The 24,380-nt window shown below is 47.2% G+C and overlaps 1 protein-coding gene across 1 annotated transcript; it reads right to left on the bottom strand.

Moving 5' to 3' along the window:
- Positions 1-1,226: 1,226 nt before the first annotated feature.
- LOC115330685 lies at positions 1,227-14,566 on the bottom strand. Its single transcript, XM_029992552.2, has 5 exons — positions 14,456-14,566; positions 8,249-8,415; positions 7,073-7,163; positions 4,506-4,587; positions 1,227-1,390 (listed from the first exon to the last, which is right to left on the bottom strand). The coding sequence occupies exons 1-5, from the start codon at positions 14,564-14,566 to the stop codon at positions 1,227-1,229; spliced, it is 615 nt and encodes a 204-aa protein (XP_029848412.2).
- Between the last annotated feature and the right edge of the window lie 9,814 nt (positions 14,567-24,380).

The raw sequence follows: 24,380 nt of genomic DNA on the forward strand, positions 1-24,380 counted from the left end.
TGTTGTACTCCTTGATAGGACTCTGCCTCGCGGTCCCCAGTAGTTGGTCTCATGGGCGACCGTGACCTATCGTTATTTCGTTTAGACCGTGGGTACTGCCTTGGGTCTCTCTGCTTATGCTGGGGCGGGTCATTCAGGACTTCTTGTGGTAGCGGCACAAATCGAGCAACAAATTGTTGCAGAGCTTCCAGGATTGCCGGTTGGCGTTCAATCACTCCTGCCAGAACTTGAAAAAGTTGGCTCACCTCCGGCGGTGGTAATCTTTGGTGGGTCTGAAGGCCGGCGGACTGGGTCCCCTGCAGCTGACCTGTGCCATCTTCCCTGTCAACTTCTATTTGGCCCAATTTGCAAACGGTTTCTTGGGACGGCATGTTCTGGATGCCTTCCGTTATTGGGCCCGATGTGGCCGTGGTTGTCTCTGTATTTGCAGCTCGAGTGTTTGTGTCTCCCATTTCAGGTGATAGGCTTAGCGCGCTGTTCATGACACCATGTTCGAACATCACTGAAGTCGTCCCTTCCGAGTCAAACATTGGCGGTCGGAGGGTGACGGGAGGCCCTCGTTGGTCCATGATGCCCTTTCGGGCGCGAAGGTCCCTTAATTTGGGCGCTGCGAATAGCTCTCGGCGGAGGTAAGAAAAACAAGTCTTACAGATCAAGCGCTTCGTCGTCCTCTCTCCTCCTTTTCTCAATCTTTCTTCTTAAGTAACCCAAGTGAATATAACTACGTACAAATATTCAGATGTGATCTACAAAGTTGACGGTGACTTTGTAGATCACATCTAAATATTTGTACACCTTCCTTCTCTTTCACTACATCATTATTAAAACCTCAGTTGTGAGTCAGCGCTCTTTCCTTCCTGTTGTCTCTTCCTTGCCTAAATTATTTGCGCTGTTTAAGTCAAGATGTCTATCCAACTCGCCCAGCAACTCATTTTGGCGAATTTGCTTTATTTGAGAAGTTGTTTTCTTAGCTGACGAATGTTTGGAAAGTAAATCAAAACCTGAAACTTAAGAAAGTTCTTTAATGGAAATGTCGAGGAGCTCGGCGAAAAAATAAAATTATGTCTTGCCTTTTCTTTTTGCGAGATAAAATAAAAGACATCGGAAGATATCGATTTCTTGTCCCATCGTCTTTTTAGGGACCCCAATCACGACGCATGCCTACACAAATTATGCACTCAGTGTTTTATTTGTGTTAAACTTCATCGATGCTCGCTTGTTGGTTCTTATTCAATGGGCCTTGTGTGGCAGCATACAGTTTCGTTGAAGACATCATATTTTGGTCTACCGACAGAGCGACCAGGAATCTCGGGATGCTGTTCGTAGGCAGAACGGCACTTTGGGTTTATATTTGTAAGATTCGGCCTGCCAATCGACCACAACTCGTACACTGAAACACAAAAATGTTTTATTATTATTGTTTTCATTGTTGTAGTATCCGCGTAAAATCTCCAAATAAGACAGCCGATGCTGTAATCGACCCGCTAGGACGATTACGGCATCCAGTGTCATCTCTGCTTAAAACATGGCTGCACACGAGGAGAGAAATAGCGACATGAAAGAGTGTCCGGGCCCTGTGTAGCCAAATTTCAAGTAAACTCGCTCGAGAAGCTTTGCGCCTGTTCGGCAGTGAAAATATCCGCAAACACAGTATCTATATAGTAGAGAGTTTAGGGAACCGTTTTTGCACGTCCCATATGGTACGATCGGCCCTCCGGTACGCACTGCGCATGCGCGTGCACAGTAGTACGCTGTTTGTACAATAGGGCCCAACGTCTCGTATAGGATGTGCAAACACGGTAACCTAAACCTCTCTAATATGTGTTTTCGACGGTCCGGTAGCCTTTACGGAATAGGGTTTCCAAATGACGATCATAAAATTGGCGGAAAAACTACAAATTGCCAGTCCACCTTGTGTAAGCCCGACAAGTAACTGGACATGGTTTATAAGAATATGGACTGGCATATGTTAGGTATATAATCAGGGTCGTTGTATGGTTTTACTTAAACCAACGCCGGATTCCTACTGGATATTTTCAGATAAGTTCGGCCGACCATATCCAGTGACCATTTCTAATTTTTACGAAAAAGATATCTTGTAGACTCAATGCCCATCGAAACAAAAACAAAAGCTGTTTGGCAAAAAAAAAAGTCCTTGCGGTAAAAATTTACAGGCACACTCTCAGTGCGAAGCGCTTTCTGCGAATTGCGCGAAGTTGGCATTTGGGTCACCTCTCCCAAAAACACTGTTGTGGTTGCCGGTCTAGAAATATTTACTGAAAAACTATGTGTAAGGAGGATTGACTCAATATATTTATCATAAAGTATCAAGGTTGTTAATTTCTAGAAAAAAAAAAGTACAAACATGGCAGATACCGCAAAAATCCTAATATTTTATATTTTTTTCCCTTCGGAATTATAAGTACCAGAGCTTTCAAACATTGTCAATGTGTTGTCCTGCATCTTTTTAATAGTGGCGCTAAATATGATTTTCCCGGGTAGCGAAATAAATTTGGGAGAAACACTTAGATGGGGTCATTTTATAATTACGAGTTATTTTGAAACAATTAAAAAAAGTCATTCTCGATTTTTTAAACCTTTTCCACATTAAGGCCAATGATAGGTACTAACGCAATCTGCAAAACATGCTGCATTATGTTTGTGTTTTAGAAGTTATAAAGCTAGAAATATGACCAAATTGAGGCTACCGCAGCACCGTGTAGGTACCCATAGATCACGAATTCCTTATTTTACAAAGTGTAAAAATGCTCGAGGGTGGTGAAAAAGAAACATATTGATAACAGAGAGGTGGATGGTGGTTTTAAATTTTAAATTCTTAGTGCGTTTTTGTACAAGAGTCGAAGCAAATGCGTGCGGTCCGAGGCGATCGAGAGGCTCTCTCATTAAGCATCGATGGTTAACATCGTATATTTCGAGTCAATCCTCCTTATACATAGTTTGTGAGTAAATCTGTCTAGAGCCATTGCCATGAGAATTTTGTGGGGAGAGGTGTGCAAAATGCCAACTTCGCGCAATTTGCCGAAAGCGCTTAGCACTGAGAGTGTGCTTCTAATTTTTTTTCCGCAAAGACAAACTTTTTTTTTTTTTTTTGGCAAAACAAGTTTAGGTTTTGTTCTGATGGGCGTTGGGTGTACAATATATACTTTTTTTCGTAAAAATTAAAAATGGTCCCCGGACATGGGCGGCCGAACTTATCTGAAAACACCCTACTGTGTTCAGCTGAAGTCGTGAAACGTCTGTCAACATTCCATGCTGCCGCCGTCTTCGTTCACCGCGCACAACCCTCGAATTGAGTTATTTTTATTGTGTCTAATTTATATTTACGCCGTTAGCTCGCGCCCCAAAGGGTGTACCACAGCACCCTTATTTATACTTGCCACTACTCTTCGTCACGACATGATAGGCACGCGTATTATGTTTTTACTTCAAATCAAGTTTTCCTAATTTCTTTGTGTTATAACAGTCGCCTGTTGAAGAAGTGATGTGAACCGAACAGCAATTGGAACTATGAAGTCATTCATTGCATCTTTATAGTACACGAGGTCTGATTGAGAACCAATGAAACTGCTTGTTTTTCTTTGCAAGAAGGTAGACGGGCAGCGTTGTGCTAATGTTTACGAAGGTAATACATCCACATTCGTCTCTTTTCCTGTGCCCTTTTTTTAACGTTCTTTTCCCTGTGTCTTTTTTCTATTTATCGTTCTGTCGCAGCGAACGAAGACACCTCAGAACCACCCATGTCATCATGGCGGATGACAAAGATGTATTTGTGAGAGTATGGCTGAGGCGAATAGTTAAGTTTAAGGCAGTGGTAACAGCACTGTAGCACTCGTAATATTGCCCGGACTCATCACTGTATAAATCCTAACCATTTTCAACATTGATCAAAAAAAATAAATGAACGGAAGGACTTTTTTTTTTTTTTTGTACGATGAAATGAACAAAGTTGCAGCTGCAACGCTGAAAGTGGTGTGGTAAAACATTATTGGACATTTTTTTTAAAATGAATTTTAGACATTAAAACAAGTATATTCGATGTAAAGGATGATACTTTGGAAGAGGGAACAATAATCAGAGCCTGTAGAGTCACCCATTTGGGAACAAAATATTCGGTCTGATTACTTTTCAAATGGCACTCGTCAAATTCAAATGGAAACAAAACATTTCTTTGAAGTGACGTTTCACTCAAAGGACTGTTTTCAGCTCAAGATGTTAAGGAACACAGAATGCTAATAATTAAAAAAAATCCGTTTCTTAGTAATGGGCCTCAAAATTTAGTGGGTCAGTAAAGAACTTGATTGCCTCTGGTTCGCCACATTAGATCAAAGAATAGTAATTGAAGACTAAGCAACCTGCATAGAACTATCGTGTCTTCTTTATTTTTTTTTTATTTGATACTTCATACTTTGTTTAGCTTATTCAAAATAAAAAAATGCTGATACTTCATTATGCGAAACGAGTACAAAAGGGGAATTCTTGCTTACCACCATCCGCGGGTCTTCTCACGGTGAAGCAGGTCGAATAGTCGGTGAAGAGCAGATCACTATATATCGGTCTTTCGCCTAACTGATAAAGAGGAATCGGGTGTTCTCAACATATATCGTGTAAATCACATTGTTAACAACTGCAATGCTATAAAATTATCCATTTAATCACCTAATCAAACCAGTTTCTAGACTAATTAGTTCTACGCTGTCATAGACCTAAAAAACAAACCCCTGTTTGGCTCTCGCTTCAAATTTACAGTATGAGCTATGCTCATTTAGCCAATCCATTCGGCGATTCTCTTCTGGACGCCGCCATTTTGGGGCTTAGGTTCTTTTCAAAAGTCCACCAAGCAACATTGAGCGTCGGCCACGAAGCGTATGGTTGGAGCCGAGTCCTCGCCGAGCGCTGACGAAACCCTTGTGCCCAATGCATGCTCAGAGTACGTGATCAAGAAATGGCGGACAGGCGATGGCGCGGACTTTCCAAAAAGGGTCTCCATTGTTACGATTTGAAAAGGCCACTTCCTGAGCTCGAGACAGGCGCGATATTGTTTTTACTCTGTCACGGATCGTTTTAACACTTCTGGACGGCGGAAAAGAGCTTCCTGCGATTTCAGATAACTTTGCTTCAGGGAACTGGCAACCATGATTTTAAGCACCAAAAGCATCTGCGACCGATTGGGGTCTTCCGCCGAGTTGGCATTATGGACCCTAGGCCCACATGAGTGTACCACCAGGCGTACTAAATAGGCGACGCTTCACATTAACGGCACTTCGACCATCTTGGTGCTTAAAGTCATGGTTGCCAGTTATCTGAGGCGTGATTTGAAACCGCAGGAAACGGTTTCCCGTCCTTCATAAATGTTAACACAGTATACGTGACGGAACAAAACAGTGACGCCTGAGCCTCCAGAAGACCTACAGCTCAGGAAGCCACATTCTCGAATCGTAACTATCGCCAATTGACCGATCTCACCAGCCAGTTTTGTTGCGTCCCCGCTGCCGACATGCATCCTGGGAACTGTAGTTTCTACACGCGCGAAAACCCCGCTGCGGGTATGCACGAGCAGAACAGGAGATGCCGCGAGCTGTCTCGTGCTCTGGCATTTGTTTCCTGTGAGCTACAGTTATGGCGGCGTCACGTATGTGTGGAAAGCTTAGTGAGATCGGTCTATTCCGCCCACTCGGCACTAAGCATCAAAATGGCGGCGCCCAGAAGGGGGTATTGAGTGCCGTACTCTAAGCGTAGCTTCCTTAGTGGCCCTAGGTACCACCTCGTAATCTCTTGAAGCATGAAATGCTTTTTAACGCTAACCCCGATCCCAAAATGTTGTCCGTTCAGCCGTCCGCGCATTTCATGCCAAATTTAGCGGGGAAATTGATATCACGTGACCGAAACATAACTTTGGTTTCCCCTCTAAATTTAGGGGGAAAATTGATGTCACGTGACCTGACATTATAAGATATGTACACCAATTGAGTTTCCCCCCTAATTTGTTTTTGTGGAGAATCGACCCCGCGTCACCTTATGTCACCTGACGTCCTCTTACGTGACTTGAGCTCACCTGACCCATACACAAATTTAGTTTTCCCGCTAAATTTGGCGATGAAATTGATTTCATGTGACCCATACACCAGTTTAGTTTCCCCGCTAAATTGGTGAGGGACTTGATATCACGAGACCTGATGTAACGTAACCTATGCACAAATTCAGTTTCCCCGCTAAATTTGGCGGGAAAGTTAATGTCACGTCACCTAACGTCACGTAAGCCATACAACAGTTTAGTTCCCGCTAAACTGAGCGGGAAAAGTAACGTCACAAGGTCCCACATCACGTGACCGATATATATATACCAGGTTTTTTTTTTTTTTTTTTTCATTCTTAAACACTTGTTTAAAAAAAAACGTGAAAGAATGCTAATAATAACTAATGCGGTCTGTGCCGGTGGGTTATATGGCCAGGCGGACATTATGTGGGTGGCTAATCTTTGCGATAAGTCGGCTGATTAATTAAAATTCGTCGATTAACTTTTTAATTAGTGGAAATAGACATATGATTTCAATTAGAAACTTGTAGAGCATCATCGAAAACCACTAAATCAACTATTTTTGCAAGGATATAACGCCGGGAAAGCATTTTACGGCGTTCTGTAAAAGCGTTCCATTTGGACGCGTTTCTAAATTTCGGTTTCTTATCGGAGCGCATCACCGCGCCCGCGGTTGATGCGCTCCGATAAGAAACCTATACTCAACCTGAGTGAATATAGTTTTTTAAACAAATTAAACTGATCGCTTCATAAATACTGCATTTCACCTCGTAACTTTTTTCTGCCCTTGCGTGTTTTTTTTTGTTTTTTTTTTATACATAACCATGACTCATATTTTTACTTATTTCTAGTGAATACTGGCAGTTTTAAAGGTTTCTCAATCCTTATACAGCTCTATGCTGCTGAAAAGAATCAACCTTGAGGTTGCCCAACAATCATTTTTTGGACTGAGAAAAATCCCAATAACGCATGTCATTTTACCCCGCGTTAGATTTCGGAAAGACATTAGGGGCTTACATAAACTGCCAGGATTTTGATTGTCATCGAGTCATCGTATGGAAGAATTTCGTTAGATTTATTCGGATAGATCACGATAAAATGTCGGTTTCTGGAATATAAAAGAAAGAAAAATACAATGCATTTGTGGATTAAGGCTTGAAACATGCTCTAATTCTTGAATGATTGACGAAATCAGCTCTTAAACTTATATTGGGGCTGTGTAGCGAATTTTGTACTTCCTTCGAGCCCTTCAGCGGTCCTGAAGAGCTCGAAGCAGCTCCAAGTTTGTAAATAGGTATAGAAGAAGAGGAGGAAGGCTTTAATGCAGGTTGTAAATAAGGAAAAGGGCTTCAATCTTCAATTCTATCAAAATATTGAACCCAGGATCCTGGGTTCAAGCCCCGCCCCTGCCCGTTTCCATCTGGTTGAGCATCGTACCGGCATGTGGTCATGTATCATTACTGCGTGGTGCACGTTAAAGACCCCAGGCTAGCGGTTGTACCGCGCCTGGCTAAATTGCTCATCTACAGCTGAGACACCAGACGCCCACTGAGGCAGACTAACTTCCGGCTGTATAAACAAACACACAACACAACAACAATTCAATCTAGGTTGTAAATACTGAGAGTAGTGAAGGAAGAAGGATTTAACATTGTTGATAGTTCAGCGGTTGTAAATTTTCTGTGTTTATTACTGTTCAGATGGCACCACCCACGAAATCTTCCGCGAGTTACTCCGGCGGGTCATGGCGCGTGACCATCCAGAGCGAACAACGCTGGACGCGGGTAGGTTTTCAAACGTCAAGGTCCCAAAGCGTTACTCGAGAGCAACTCTCGAGGATGAGGTCGAGTCGAATCCGCCATGCTGTTCCTAACCGGAAACAGAACGCGGGCACGGACCATTTATGGAGCGCGTCGGCTCATCAATCGTTGTCGCTACTTAGCAAAGCATTTATCGAGGGACTTTAGAATATGTAGGCCTCAGCAGGTGTGCTCGTTACGTGTTATTTTGAAAGCCTCTGAAACTTACGGACTTGAGTATGGAGGAGTTGCAGAGGAGACCCTTGGTCCTGACAAGCGTTTCTCTTGAGTAAAACCAACAATTAAGCAAAGCAAGGGGCGTTGGCACATTCTCGTTTATTTATACCAAAGCAGAGTTGCTCTAAGAAATATTGAAACAAGAATGGATACGTACATATGGCCTTTGTGATGCACGTAAAAGAGCCTCCTAAGAACTGAGACAGTTTCCCGGTTTTCAAAACCATCGCCATGCCTCGTTTGAGTGCACTGTGCGTCGGGCAAGGCAGAATCGTTTCTTTCAGAACGGTAGAGAAGGTAAAACGTCTGGTTTATAGACAACAGCTGCAACCAAATAGTAACACGTCAGAATTAGACTTCAAAACCCTTCTAAAAATGCGCTACTTTCTACTTTTAAAGGGACACTGACACCTCCCAAATTTTGTTTTTATTCTTTGCCACGCGATCCAGTATGGTGTGAGAAGACTACCCAATCAATATTTGGCTAGAGTGTCACATATATTTTTAATAAAGTAACAAAAAATGAAAGCCGTTTACAACTCCCTGTAATGCCGATTTAGAGCGCAGCTCTTGAGGAGGAGGAGGGAAGGGTACCGGGGGGGGGGTCAAGTGACCTCGGGGGGCGGGAAGTCACGGGACCTTGGGGCGTCACGTGACGTCGGGGGTCACGTGACGATGCCGATGACGTCATCAGTGATGATGACGATGCGGATTCCGGTGACGTCATCAGTGACGTCACTGATGACGTCATCACTGATGATGACGATGACGATGCGGATGCCGATGACGTCATCACTGACGTCACTGATGACGTCATCAGTGGCTATGACGTCAACGGGTGGTCACGTGACCTCGGGGGGTATCCCCAGGTCACGTGACCCCCCCCCCGGGGTCACGTGACCTGCGTAACCATCGTGACCCTCGTGAGGGTAACCCTAGTAACCCTTGTGAGGGCAACTCTCGTGACCCTCGTGAGGGTAACTCTCGTGACCCTCGTGAGAGTAACTCTCGTGACCCTCGTGAGGGTAACTCTCATAACCCTCGTGACCTTCGTGAGGGTAACCCTCGTGAAGGTAACCCTTTTGAGGGTAACTAACCCTTGTAACCCTCGTGAGGGTTACGAGGGTAAGTAACCCTCGTGGAGGGTAACCCTCGTGAAGGTAACCCTTTTGAGGGTAACTAACCCTCGTAACCCTCGTGAGGGTTACGAGGGTAAGTAACCCTCGTGAGGGTTACGAGGGTAAGTAACCCTCGTGAGGGTAACCCTCGTGAAGGTAACCCTTTTGAGGGTAACTAACCCTCGTAACCCTCGTGAGGGTTACGAGGGTAAGTAACCCTCGTGGCCCTCGTGATCCTCGTGAGGGTAACCCTCATGATATTAACCCTCGTAACCCTCGCAACCCTCACGAGGGTTACGAGAGTTGCGGTTACGCCGACGCCGACGCCGACGGCGACGCCGACGCCGACGCCGACGCCGCTCAAGCCGGGAACGGGCCCCCAAGAGCTGCGCTCTAAAAAAACTGCTGGAAACTGAAACCGAGCTGGACTGTGGAGGAAGAAGAAATATAGAGGAGGAGGAAGATACCGGAAGTCGCGTGGCTGTGCCCCCTTTTTTCCTCAATCAAAGTTTTGCAGAAGTCACAAAAAATGGATATCATATTTTTTTGTTTATTTGTAGTATTGAGTGTGTGCCTTCGATGACCTACTACTTTGATTATCTTTGGTGGTTGTGTCTGAACCATAGAAAACGGCACGGGACCGCAGAGAAGAGAGTGAGCGCGACTCAAACCGGGTAGTTCTCGATCGGCGGTTCTCGGGCGAGAAAAAAAACGAATTTCCAGCCGAAAATTGTGTTCGGGGTAGTTGTATTTTCATATATTATGTACATATAAAAACCTTGGCGAGTATAAATACCCTGTCAGTGTTCCTTTAAAGAAAGCTAGCTCTTCAAGTCTCAGAGAAAGAAAAACAAAAAATGAAAGCCGTGTACAACTCCCTGTAAAGCCGGATTAGAGCGCAGCTCTTGAGGAGGAGGATGGAAGGGTTCTGAGGAATAGCTAGCAAAATTTAAAAAAAAAAAGTGAAAGCCGTTTACAACTTCCTGTAACGCCGAATTGGAGCGCAGCTCTTGAGGAGGAGGAGTGGAGGGTATATTCCTCCTCCTCCCTCGTGATCATGCCTGCTAGTCCTCCTCCCCTCCTGCTCCCCCTCCCTCTCCTTTACCACCTCCTCGACCTTCAAGCTCCTCCCCTCCCCTCGCCTCCGCCTCCTCGTCTCTCCTCCCCCCTCCTCCACCTTCGTACTGCTTTCCTCCTTGCCGCTCAAGCCGGAAAGGGTCGCGTAAGGGCTGTGCTCTGAAATATAGAGTCAGGAGGAGGAGCGGAGGGGGAGGAGGAGGAGGGGGAGGGGCGACGCCGACGCCGACGCCAACGCCGACGCCAACGCCGACGCCGACGCCGCACAGGCTGGAAACGGGTCATGTGACCCCCTCCCCCCGAGGTCACGTGACCCGCCCGGACCATACTACACAATGAGGGGAGGAGGAGGAGAAGGAGGAGGATGAGGGGAGGAGAGAGGGAGGGGCGACGGCGACGCCGACGCCGCTCAGGCTGGAAACGGGCCCCTAAGAGCTGCGCTCTAAAAAAATATGTATGCATGCAAGATGGCCGTCCGGTGGCCGCACTCGCGCTGCAGCAAACAGGCAGGAATGCGCGATCCAGCAATTGTCATAGATATCAATGGGTCCAGCCGAACACCAAACGTACCATTCCTGTCCAATCTGTGTCAGCTCACTGGTGCCGTCTAGTGCCACTAAATACGCTACGCTTCAAAGTAACATTATTTACCGAAATTGTGGCTTAATCATAGTTCCGAGTTATCTGAAGTTTTAGAGCGCAGCTCTTAGGCGCCCGTTTCCGCCTTGAGCGGCGTTGCCGTCGCCGTCGGCGTAACCGCGCGGTGCATTATGGGTAAATTTCCCCGCTAAATTTAGCGGAAAAATTTCCCCGCTAAATCTAGCGGAAAATTTTCCCCGCTAAATCTAACGGAAAAATTTCCCCGTTAAATCTAGCGGAAAATTTTCCTCGCTATATCTAGCGAAAATTTTCCCTGCTAAATTTAGCGGAAAAATTTCTCCGCTAAATCTACCCACCAAGGTCACGTGACCTCGGGGGGGGGGGGGGGGGGGTCACGTGACCCCTCCCCCAGTTCACGTGAACCCCCCCCCCCCCCCCCGAGAACTCGTGACCGTCAGTACCCTTCCCGGCTCTTCCTCAAAAGCTGCGCTCTAATTCGGCGTTACAGGGAGTTGTAAGCGACTTTCCTTTTTTTTTAGAGTGCAGCTCTTAGGCGCCCGTTCCCGGCTTGAGCCGCGTCGCCGTCAGCGTCGCCGTCGGCGTAACCGCGAGTAACCCTCGTAACCCTCGTGAGGGTTACGAGGGTTAATCTCACGAGGGCTACCAGGGTTATTAACCCTCGTAACCCTCACGAGGGTTACGGGTTAGTTATTCTCAAGAGGGTTACCTTCACGAGGGTCACAAGGGTTACCCTCACGAGGGTTATGAGGGTTACCCTCACGAGGGTCACGAGAGTTACCCTCACGAGGGTCACGAGAGTTACCCTCATGAGGGTCACGAGAGTTGCCCTCACAAGGGTTACTAGGGTTACCCCCACGAGGGTCACGATGGTTACCCAGGTCACGTGACCCCCCCCCCTCGAGGTCACGTGACCCCTCGTTGATGCCATCGCCATTGATGACGTCATAAGTGGCGATGACATCAACGGCATCCGGATCGTCATCGGCATCATCACTGATGACGTCACCGGCATCCGCATCGTCATAATCACGATGACGTCATCAGTGACGTCACTGATGACGTCACCGGCGTCTGCATCGTCATCATCATCATCACTGATGACGTCATCAGTGACCTTACTGATGACGTCATCGGTATACGCATTAGGATCGTCAATGATGACGTCATCAGTGACGTCGCTGATGACGTCGTCGGCATCGTCACGTGACCCCCAGGTCACGAGACCCCCCCGACGTCACGTGACACCCCAAGTTCACGTGACTCCCACAAGGTCACGTGACCCCCAAGGTCACGTGACCCCCCCCCACCGAGGTCACTTGACCCACCCCCAGTACCCTTCCCTCCTCCCCCTCAAGATCTGCGCTCTAATTCGGCGTTACAGGGAGTTGTAAACGGCTTTCATTTTTTTTTCTCAAATCACAGGAAACGCTTTTCCGTGCTCCACAAATGTTGAAACAATTCGACAAAGCACGAAGCAATATTACATGAGCTTTCTTACACCGAACGTGATGCTGAAGAAGTCTGACTTTTGAATAGTAACGATCGGCAGTTACGTCTGCTCTGCACAAGCACCAAGGTGGCGGCACGTGCAACAATATCGGGGAATAGAGCGCCGATGTTCTAAGCGTAGCTCATTTTGGTGAGTGCCGTCAAAATGCCAGGGCATAGGCTTTGATTACCCTCAGGTGGTGTTGCTGGAACGCGCCTTCGACTGGCGTGTTTACTACGTCTTCATGTTAGCCCTATCGATTCTCAGCTAGTGACGTCACATATTTTTTTATGCCGTGGTGCTCGTCGCCATTCATGCGGGCAAACAGCCGGCCAGTCAGTGGACGCCACGACGACAGTGACGTTTTCCCACTTGAATTCGGAGTTTGGGAGGGGTGGCTGGCGCCATCTATCGTCGTGGAAGCCCGTCCAGACGGCAGAGGCAGCCGTCTCTCCTGCCTTGGCGAATCCGGTATATCGGTGCGTCGGCGGCAGCCCTCTCCCTCGGCGTGGTGCGACAGCGTGGGCAGGGCGATGTGCATGCGTTCGCTCGGACGCGGGGTTTATCTGCCGCTTGGGGAGGATTTGGCGTCATAGGCGCGCTGTCTAATGCAAATGAGCGAAGTAGAATGTATTCGCCTAATAAAGTATTTGAACCAACCATTTCCAAGAGTACCTCAATCTTTGTTTGGTAGGGTCCCAATGTATACCGAAGCACCAAACGAATCCAAATGATTCATTTGGATTCGAAGCCACTTGGTTCGACCTAACCGGAGCCACTTTGAGTCGAAAAGATCGTCTGCTAAAGACGCCGGCTCTCGGCGCCGTATGCTCGTTCGTTGGCGGCAGTTGGCGTCGCGACCGCTTGCGCCATCTCTTGTCTCCCGCGCGAAACGGCGCCGTATTGTTTGGAGACCGATGGCTTCGCTGCGTTTCCATAGGAGCTAAGCCTTTTTCTTTCCTTACTTTTTCCTCGGGTAAGTTAGCTCTTTGCAAATTTTACAGAAACAAATGCACCATCTGTGGGCAACGCTGCACAAAGTCGTAGCGCGATAGGTTAAGAAATCGAATTGTGCGGTCGATTTAAAGAGCCTGGCCGCCTCTTGAATCACCCAGTATATACTGAACAGACAAGTCACCCCTTTATCATGTTTTCCGCGACTACTTTTTAGGCCCGGAGCAAAGATCCTTGGTTGGTCATTGGCCACATAGGCATTCCAGAGCTTCGTGTCATCAAGGTGAGTAAGTGCGCGCTGGATTTGAAAGCTTTTCTGACTGTCGATGGTGACATTCAGCGGATGGGGACATGAACGGCCATCCTCACAAAACGTTCCAGCTTCTCCTGGGTTTTCTCTCTTACCGGCACGTTTCATTTGTGGCGTCATCAGAACGCGCAAATGTGCCGGGAACATTTGCATCGACATGACATATGCCGGCAGCCGGGTTTTACCCAGACTGATGTCACCAGAAATGACGAAAACAGAAGTCCGGCGTCCAGCTGACAAGACACCGCACATCAACTTCAAATAGCGCGAATGTGCTGGATATTAGGGAGTTTTCGTAGACCGCGCTGCCCCTTCCGCTAAGCGTTCCGCAACGAAGAAGTTGCTACTGCGCCTGCGCGCCGATAGCCTTGACTGTGGAGTTCCCGCTATCGTAGCGGGTTGCGGAGGGCCTTGCGGGACGGCGAAAACGATCTACAAAAACTCCCTAATAACAGCTGCATCGGTAATGACAGCAGCTGGAACGTGGCGGGGTTGTTTAGCGGAGTGAACCATCCAGGAAGAAACATCTCTAAAAAAATTCAGAGGGGAAATAATGTAGTCGTGCGGCTGAGACGTGCATGCCAAATTAAACTCCGGAACAACATCTATCTTTGACCCCGGACAATTCATATACGTGATTGTTCAGCGAAATGTCCTAGCTTTAAACATGCAGCGCTTACGTAGCCAAACTTCGCCTATCATCTGCGTTTTCTCCCTGTAAATGTATTCTTGTATTCTCAGTCTTTATATTCACATTAACTAATCGTTCCGACTTCAAGGAAAAGCAGTACATACCCTTTTCGAATCGTTGTGCCGATGAACTTGATTTTGGTCGTCTTCAGTCACCTGGGCAAATGCACCGCAGCAAGCTAGAATAGTCGCAACTATGGAGACCAATACAAACATCTTTCTTGTAAAAGTTGGGCTCAACAAATGATTAAGAAATCGAAAATATTTTTTAATATATAAATATATATATATAGCTCGCTCTCTCTCTTTCTCTCTTTACCTTCCCCTAACTTTGACGTAATAAATTTAATAATCACTCTTTCCTCCGGAAAACACGAACTCTCTCCGGAAAACACAAAAAAAGGTCATTCATAAAGCTCGAGGCTCACAAGAATGCCTTACAAGCATCAAACATGAACTTTGGCCAGCTTACGTCGCTAAAAAAAAAAAAAGCAACAAAAAAGTGATTGTGTTTCTACGGTGGCTTACCGCAGGCTACGTCGAAATGCGATATGCTGCTTGATTTCTATCAAAGCAATATTTCTCTATACGGGTAGGAATTGAGGGGGAGGAGGAGACGTCGGAACACAGACCTCTGACTGGAATGATTAGTGGGTAGAAGCGAAGCTCGCCGTCTTTGTCTCTACGTGACTCTTGGAACGTGTTCGATTGCCGAACGTTTTGCGTTCCGCGTTCGCGTTCGAAGAGTGAAGAGAGACAAAGGGCAGCGAGGCTTCACGTTTCACCACTAATCATTCCAACCAGAGCTCGGTGTTCCGACATGGTTTTCAAATTCGACGAGAAAAGAAGCGGTAGCGGGAGGAACGAAAGGAGCGCGAGCGGACATTCCTTCGCTCGGTAGAAGTGTGTTTCGGCGTCTCGCCGCAGCGGGGCGCCCGTCACGTGGCTCTCCTCTCATCCGTTGTCTGCAGCTCTAGCTTTTCAATTTCGGCGGCCGCGTCTCGTGGCGATCTGCCAGGCTTTGTCAGTATAGAGGAAGCTATGGTATTCGAAGGTGGGATAGCCTCGCGCTGGAGTCTGAGACTCCTCCCTGCCGTTGTCATCCCTGTCGGTGACTATATCCAAAAGCCACTCTTTCTCTCCTCCGGCGCCTCCTTGGAACGTCAAGCACAGCCATACTCAGCACGTCACCGCTTCAGTTCAGCTGTCTTTTCTTTAGTCTGCTTCACGATGCCTCTCGCGAGGCATTGTGAGGAAGACTGTGGCACATCCAGTGAGCTCCTCGACCTGCAACCTGCACATACCCAGGATATGGTTTCATGTTCCAGAAGAGAATTTTCCGAGGAAGGGGGGATCTTCCCTTCCCCCTTTTCTAGATTTTGTCGCACTTAAAAGTTACTACAGCATGTTTATGGTCCTTCATATTCGGGTTTTATACTTTTCGAAAAATCGGGGGTAAAAATGGGGCGCTTTGATCCAAGGTGGTAATCGGGGAGAAATCGTGGTTTTGTATTCTTTTAACATTATTGAGCTACTTATCGCTGATTTCTGTCTGTCTATCTGGCCTCTAATGTAGGAGGCGGAAGAGAAAGAAAAAAAAGGGGGGGGGGGAGGGGGTTCCCCGGCCTCGTTCTAACGTCCTTCAATTTAGGTTCACCGCTAAATTTAGCGGAAATATTTACGTCACGTGACTTAAGCACCAATTCAGCTTCTCCGTTAAATTTCGCGGAAAATTTGACGTCAGGTGACCTTTGCACCAATACAGTTTCCTTGAGGTCGTCCTCGACGTCGCCCTCGACGTCGTCCATGGCCTCGTAACAAAAGTAGGAGGACAGGACGTGACTGCGGCCGAGTGGGTTTTCGTGTCTCAGCTCGGAGCGTGGAGCGAAAGCTTGCTCTGGGAACCTCCTGGGTTCGATCTCCCCCGCCCCAGCCCCCGCCCGCGCCCCCGCCCCCCCGCCCCCGCCCGCTTCGATCTGGATGAGTTTCGTACCGGCACGCGTTCGTGTATACTGCCTGATGAACGTTAAAAACCCCAAGTTAGCGGCTGTTCTGCACTGGCTAAATTTCTCATCTATAGCTAAGAGACCGGTCACCCGTTGAGGCGTCCCAACATCAAGGCTGTATAAACATACAAAGCAAGACAATTTTAACGCATATATATCGCTAATATGTGGAGGCGTGCGCGAACAACAGGGGGCGCTTCTCTAGCTATCATCATCATCGTTTCTGACGTCAGCGGTAGGACAGGCTGGGTCAGACCGGGCCTATGTTGGATCCCTTGGCTCGTCAACTCGCTTCATACGCTGTTTGGGTATGGTGCCTGGATCGCGTCTCTGACTGGTGTGTTTATCGTCCTATCTCGCCCATACATCAAAAGTGGTCCCCAAGTGGCAACAAATGACGTCACAGAAACCGGAGTGTCATGCTGTTGCCTGTCGCGATCCAGGCGGTTGGGCGTAGAAGTGCTGGCAAAAAGCACGAGCGAACGCGAGTGTCGCTGTCGTCACTGCGTCCCAGGCGTCCCAGCTTCCGGCTGTTCTACCTTCCCTGGACTGTCACAGTGGAGAGCGACCTTCAGCAGAACAGGCGTCTGTCAGAAACATTACAACTGTTGGGACGCCGCCAGGATCGCGACCGGCGACAGTATGATACTTGTATGACCTCATCAGGCGGAAATCGAGGGACCACTTTTTTGGGCGCGGTAAACACACCAGTCGGAGACGCGTTCCAGTCACCATAGTTTGGGTAACGAGTGGCCAAGCTTATTTGATTCGTTGTGTTTGTCTGGTGAAGTGATATTTTCAGTAGGACATTCTACCAAAGCTTGAAACCGTGGCACGCGTAGTCGTGCTGACAAGCACTTTTGGCGTTCAGATGTCGAAGCACTGGGTTGGTGGTGTGCCTGTTCCCTACCCCAGTACAAAAATCTGGATGATGAAAATAGAATATCCAGCGCTTTGCGCCACTACATCTATCACGGCGAATAGGGCGGATTTTTTATTATGATTTGGACAAAATAAAACTGAGAAAGAAATGCCACGTCAAACTAAAAATAGGAAAGCGAAATTCGAGAACCTCTCGCATGTGTAGTAAACACTTCAGTGAAAGCCACTTCGTGTATCCTGTTGGTTCTAATGTTCCGTGAGTGCTGGTCTCTTATTAGTTCCAGGTTTATGCTTTTTTAACTTTTGTAAACCAGTTAAACAAACTTTCCTCCAAAATATCCAAAAGAAGCGGTGGCTGGCTTCCGGAGTCGTTTCAATTAAATGCCTGCGTATTCACCCGCTCGAGGAGAAACGTGCAAAACTCCCTCGCGATAGAAGTTTTAGATCTAGTAAGTGGGTCCCAAAAAAAATTATAGACATGCTATAAATTCGTCTTCAGCGTCCCCCCAAAAAAATTATAGACATTCTATAAATTACTACCGTTTATATGTTTAACCCTACGAACTCAAATGCGCATAATGCGTGTTTTATATTGTAAACAATTCTTAGTAAGAATTGGATAGAACAAATTAATCAATCGCCGGAATTCGCCAAGCGATCACTGACAATTTAAGAATTTATGAAAATTCCTGCTTTTCTTTCGAGTAGAAGTCGCGATGTGACAAACATCGTTTTTGCCACGTATTCGGTGCGGGAGCAGCGAAGCGTCAGTTGCTGACAAGCATATTCTTGTCAAGAACTGCCGAGTCACACTTGGATAGAAGCGTCGGTATCGGCAAGCTCAATGTAGCTCAAACAAGTGTGCGGCGCTTTGCAACACAAATGTGCGCGCGTGCCCAGCTAAGAAGAGAGCGCGCCATTTACTCTGGTAAATGTGAAACCTCTTTCTTTCTACAGCAGCCTCCACAAATCCGAAAAAAAAAAAGAAAGAAGAATCATAGAAGCTGTGAATAGCCCTGACGCACGCCGGGCAAGCTGTAATGTGCAGCTGCTTGTTTTCGAACATTTTAAAGGTTTCTCTTATATAAAAAAGCAACTTCGAGGTGATGTTATTTATTAGAAAGATCACTCACAAAAACGTCATACATGGGTTTTTAATAAATTAACAGTTTTTGATCGGCATAGATGCGAACTCACATAGCCACTCCGTGCTTTGACATGGCGCGTCGTCTGCTCGCATCTTGCCAGCTCCGTCAGTCAGTCAGTCAGTCAAATGAACCAAGACCCTTTTGGATCAGGGCGGGTACTCTGGAAGAATACCTGTGGTTCAATAGTAAAATAAAATAAAGTGTTCACTTAGTGGAGATTCACTTCGAAGTCCACGGCCGTTGAGTTTCCGTTTTCGTGTTGCGACAAAGTACAGGGGGCGCCCGCGAGGTGGCGCCACCAAAACATCTTGTTTCCAATATGAAAATAACCCCGTCGTTCATCTTTACGAGTGGCTAAAAAACATTCAAAACGCAAAGAATAAAGCACGTGGGTTATGAAAGGTGGCTTTTATCGGGCACCTGTTCTCTGGCTTCTCCATTTTTTCAAATATTTCGAGTGTCTTCGCACATATTTAGAGGAGAAAAAAAAATGCTGCACTTATTTATGACAATGTGGGCTATATTACGTGACCTTCAAATAATTTTGATCGTCTACATACACGGGGTGTTACTGATCCAGTGTTACTGCGTAGTTCTTGCCGTTTCTTTTGATTTTCCACGTGTCCTTCGTTCGATTAGCAGTGCGTATATCCCCCATGCTGGAAAGCGCCGACGCCGTCTTCGCGCTAACAGTGTCCGACAGTGCACATAAATACGTGTACAAAGCCGTTTTAGTTTTAATGCGATTATTTTGAAATAAAACGCCGTAACTGACCAATTATTTCGTCTGCAGGACTGAGAAATGTTCCAAGCTATCTAGTATACGTACGAATGATTTGTGATATTTGCTTTTATAATCGAGCGCAGGGAGAAAATGCGCTCATTTTTTTCCCCATAAAAATGCTTTAGTGGAAGTGAATTTTCGACTGGTTGCTGTCTGCTTCAGTCTGCAACTAGCGGTGGATGGATCCAGCGCTAGTTGGTCTGGTCTCACTCGGTCTGGTCTCACTCGGTCTTAAGCGCCGTTCACACTCTTGCAACCGAGTAAGACTGAGAGAGACCAGACCGGCTTTAAAGCCTTTTGCGACTTCTTAGGACCGGATGCGATGCAGCGGAGCTGGTCCTAAGAAGTCGCAAGAGGCTTAAAAACCGGCCTGGTTTTTCTCGGTCTTACTCGGTCACAAGAGTGTGAACGGGCCTTTACTCGGTTGCATATGTGTGAACGGCGCTTTAAAGTAATACGGAGTATATGAGAACTGATCAAAGAATCTTGATCACTCACCGGACAGCGGCTCACCGGAGAAACGCTTACCCGTTCTCTCGGGTACACACCGATAAAAGCTTCCCTCTTGCTCACCGAGCGAAAAAAAAAAGTATATATATATATATATATATACATATATATATTTTTTTTTTTTTTGATGGATCTTGACCTTATGCGGTTTTATGTTCCTTAAAAACATGTCTCCGTAAAAAAAATGTATGTCAGATTTTATCTTTGTTCTCGTAGCCCTTAGAAATAGGTTGTAAACGTTTCGAAGTTTATTTATAAGGAAAGTGCACCTGAAAAACCATCTATCCATGGATAGATGGTTTTCTGTGTTTATTCAATTTTCAGATTTCGGTGTATTCCTGTGATCTGTTTAGGGCGGACACTAAAAACGGTGATTATCGGTAAGACATATTTACGAAAAACTAAAAATTTAACTAAAGCGGCCAAAAAACTAAGAATTTAAGTTCAAGAGGGGAGGGTTTCGACAAAACAGTCCCCAGCAGGATATAAAAATTTCCAAAGATCAGTGTTTTTTTGTTTTGTTTTTAATTTCTAACATCGACAGCTTTCATTGGTGTCTTTCGGTTGAACCCGATTTTGTATTTCTGACATCGACGGATGTTAGTCGTTGCTTTTTTTTTTCGGTTGAAACCGGAAAGTCTACGGCCTACTTTTGATGAAACTTGCATTTAACCAATTGGAAGCTTTCGACGAGACAGAGGCGTCACGGTGAGGCTCCAATGGAATCATTTTGCATAGACATCGTGTGTACACAACAGCCGACCTCAGTTCCAATAGCCAATGTCAGCCTGCCTGACCACAATATACAAAACGTTCACGGACCGATTCGGCGCTGACTTTTTTTTACACAGTATTCAGAAATAAAGAACACATTTCATCCATGCCCTGGTGAAAACTGTCGCGATAATCTCATTCCCAATAGGCCTACTCGATCCGCACCAGCGAGCGAGGAGCAATCTGATAATAAGAGCGAAACATATACTTCTCTAAAGCATATAGAAACGGGGGGGGGGGGGGGGGGGGGGGGTGGTGAAGAGAGCCACCGCCCTCCCCCCTTTTTTTTCTTATGCTTCCCAGGTAAACGTTTTCTTCTACGAAAAAATTGATACATTGCACCCAAAAGTTTAGTTTCTTTTGACATAGCAAACATTGGGCGATCAAAATAGATATGTGCAACGTCATATCTCAGCAAACTCCCCCCCCCCCCCCCCCCCCCCTCCTCGAGACGCTGCCGCCGGCCGAATGCCTCTACCGCACCCCCCAAAACCTGACCCATAAATCCAATGTCGGACATGGATATGTTTTCGAACCTCATATGGTACCGAACCTTCACTCCGGATTATGGTCGAGAAGTGCGGCCGCGGGAAGGTGCAGACGCGGCCAAAACGCTGCAGGCGCAAGCATGGTGCCTGGAGCACGTCTCCGACCGGTGTGTTTACCGCGTTCAAACAAGTGGTCCCTCGATTTCCGACTGATTACGTCACAGAAGTGTCTGTCGCCGGCGGTGTTCCAGCAGCGGTGGTGGATGTGGCAGACGCCTGTTCTGCTGCAAGTCGCTCTCCATTGTGACAGTCCACGGAAGTTTCGGCAGCCAGTGGTGGGGACGCTCCGACATCAGCGACACTCGCATCCCCTTGTGCTTTTCGCCAGCATTTCTACGACCAACCGCCAGGATCGCCACGTCCGACAGCAGGACACTCCGGCTTCTGTGACGTCATTTGTAGCCACTTCGGGACCAATTTCGATAGGTGGGTGGAATGGGACGCTAAAAAGACCAGTCGGAGACGCGTTCCAGGCATCCTAGTGCAAGAAGTCTGAAAATGCAACGACGTCGTGGACGCTGTCGTTGGTGTCGTTGGTGTAGTTGCCAAGACGAATCGGCGCGTCCCGTAAAGGGGTGTCCAACAGGATACTTCAGAACGCGTAAGGCGACGCTTCTCCGCCCATGCACAGCTGCTGCGAAGCGTCTGTACACGAACTCAACTCTGTTACGTCACGGCACGGTGGTGGCGCTTCGGGCGCACTTCCGGTATAGGGCTGTGGGCGGAAGTCCACATTCGAGACGTGTGTTCCTGCGTTGTTTTGAAAGAAACCAGACAAAAATCCTGCCTTCTCGTCACAGCGCCGCGACTGGGGCTGTACCAAAAGAGTCGAGCAAGGTTTGAAGGTCAGTTTTCATGTGCTCGGTTCGTTCGAGAACGTGGATATGTGCCGTAAAAAGGGCAAACCAGACGCCGCCGTACCACGATGACTTGGGTGGGAAGCACTTTGGGTTGAATTCACGGATAATTGTGGTCATCAGATTTATTTATTTTGTTCCAACATGAACGCCGGAAAACCGTCAAGTTGTACGGACCACCTACAGACTACGTTCAGTGCGTCTTCAAGTTTAAACAGCCGCCTGATCGTTCGAACTGTCGTCTGCTCTTTCAAACGTTTCTGCTTGTCGTCTGCTCTTTTAGACGAGACCGGCCCGTAGACCTAACGTTGGCCCGGTACTTCTGATAAGAAGTAAGTGCGGGCCCCAAAAGACTCAGGTTTGAAAGTTGGTAAGCAGGCTCGATGTAAACAGTAGATGGACGAAGATGTTGATCATACCAGTGGCCATCACCGACTTGTTATGCCCGATTCACTTGGTTCAATTCTGCTTCCGGTTTTCAGTATCGACGTCGACCATCTCAGCTGCGCTTCACGCTTTTGCAGCCCGAGCGACGTCGCGGCTGAAAATTGCAAACGAAATCTCATCATGCGAAGCAGACTTTAGCGTACAATCTGCGGCGTCCATGCGGAATGAATCGCCGCATGTCACATTATTCACGCGAAGTTTTTGTAACGAGCTTCAGTAACTTCGCTGAGGCCGCTCAAGTAGTCAGGCGTTGCTAGAAAGACGTAGAATCAACAATTCGAACTCGAAAAATAGCAGGGGGACTCACACCGACGTCGACAACATCGCATTTCAATTATTTGTTTATGAGCGACGGTGAGCTTCTTGCCCACACTCCATCGCTCATGCTCGTCGCCGGTGGCGTCCGCTGGGGGCGCTCCGGTTTGTTTCTAAACTCGAGTTGGCCTATATGTTAATGCGGCTCATCGATGCTTCTCGAAGCCAGCGTTCCGGGACCTCAGAGTAATCTGTACAGTGAGACTACGGAGCTACTAATTTATAGGTACATAAAGGAATGACCCTTGGATGACCACAGCTTTACTAGACACACTAGATACCTGAAATTCCTGACGTATCTTTTAACCACACAAAACAGCAAAAATCTGGACTCTGGAAAAGATTACCTTTTTTCACAAGCATCTTTTGAAATAATGCTCATGAGCAAGATTGGCCATTTGCAGCACTACCTCTTGTCGAACAAATACGAGCAGGTGCGGCATGGCAGAAGGCACAGGTTAATTTTGAATTTCGCACATCCTAGAGTAATGTGCAACCGGTTTGTACTATTTGCGCCCGTCTTCTTCTCGCAGCTTTAAGGCCAGTTGTGCACGCCATCATATAGCTCCCATCCACCATCGGCTTGGTTTGAAACGACGAGTGATCTGTTTTCGAAGATGTATTTCAGTTCTTCACTGCTAAGCGCAGGTATTCTCGCCCTTGAGACAAGACGCGGCGCAGGAGGAAATAAATAATTCTTGAGTTGCAGCTCCTGGGCAACGCTGGGCATCTAACGCTTAACAAGCCATCGCTTCCGAGAAACACAGGTGCAGGCGGGAGGAACGAAAATTGCTACATCTGACATTTTCGTAAATATAATTGATAAAAACAATATACAGAAATTGCTATATCTGACATTTTCGTGAATGAAATTGATAAAGAAAATATGACTTCGTGACCTTTTCGCAAGACTGCTTCGATTATCTACGCACGCAATATGTTCTGCCCCACGTGCTTCATTTAGCGGCACAAGTATGAAATGAAGAAGGGTGAAAACCCGTAGGAAGAAGAAATTGAAGTGAGCGAAAAAAAAAAGAAAAATTACACCATCTTCCCGAGGGGAACCATGGGGTGATGCGGAGCATCGTTCCATCACACTTCATCGAAAGAACGAAGTGAAGTGGAGTCAACAGCGGTGAACTGTACGCGCGCAGAAATTGGTTTGCTCTTTATGTTTATACTGCCTTGATGGAGATGCGCCTCAACGGGTAATCGGTCTCTTAGCTGTAGATGAGAAATTTAGCCAGTGCAGTACAACCGCTAACCTGGGATTGTTAACGTGCATCACGCAGTATAGTGATCACACGAACACGTGCCGGTACGAAACTCATCCAGATCGAAACGGGCGGGGGCGGCGGTGACTCGAACCCAGGAGGTTTCCAGCGCAAGCTTTCGCTCCACGCTCCGAGCTGAGACGCGTTAGCCCACTCGGCCACTTCCTTTTTTTTTTTTTTTTTTTTTCTTTATTGTTCGGCCACTTTCTCTTTCTGAACGCGCGCAGCGCGCCTACCGCTGCTTATATTCAAACTTGAAGGAGAAGAAACTAGAGGAGGAGAGTTGCGCCTGCGCGCGCGGTGTGAGTAGAAGCGAACGCACGCGAAGTGCACGCAGCTGGTAGCTGCGTGCACTTCGCGCAGCTGTTGAAGAGAGAGAGAACGCACGCGCAGCTGTTGGAGAGAGGGACGCAGCTGGTAGCTGCGTGCACTTCGCGCAGCTGTTGGAGAGAGAGAGAACGCACGCGCAGCGAGGAGAGTTGCGC

Source organism: Ixodes scapularis, unplaced genomic scaffold (assembly GCF_016920785.2).
Source record: "Ixodes scapularis isolate PalLabHiFi unplaced genomic scaffold, ASM1692078v2 PGA_scaffold10__122_contigs__length_95168666, whole genome shotgun sequence".
In the NCBI taxonomy this organism is placed as follows: Eukaryota; Metazoa; Arthropoda; class Arachnida; order Ixodida; family Ixodidae; genus Ixodes; species Ixodes scapularis.

Bases quoted from the DNA above. Each gene is read 5' to 3' on its own strand.
- LOC115330685 (XM_029992552.2), bottom strand. From the start codon at position 14,566: ATGTTTGTATTGGTCTCCATAGTTGCGACTATTCTAGCTTGCTGCGGT. The intron at 7,164-8,248 runs GTACGTATCCAT...TTTATATTCCAG, and splicing joins GTGCATCACAAAGGCCATAT to AAACCGACATTTTATCGTGA. The intron at 1,391-4,505 runs GTAAGCAAGAAT...TTTGTGTTTCAG, and splicing joins GAGAAGACCCGCGGATGGTG to TGTACGAGTTGTGGTCGATT.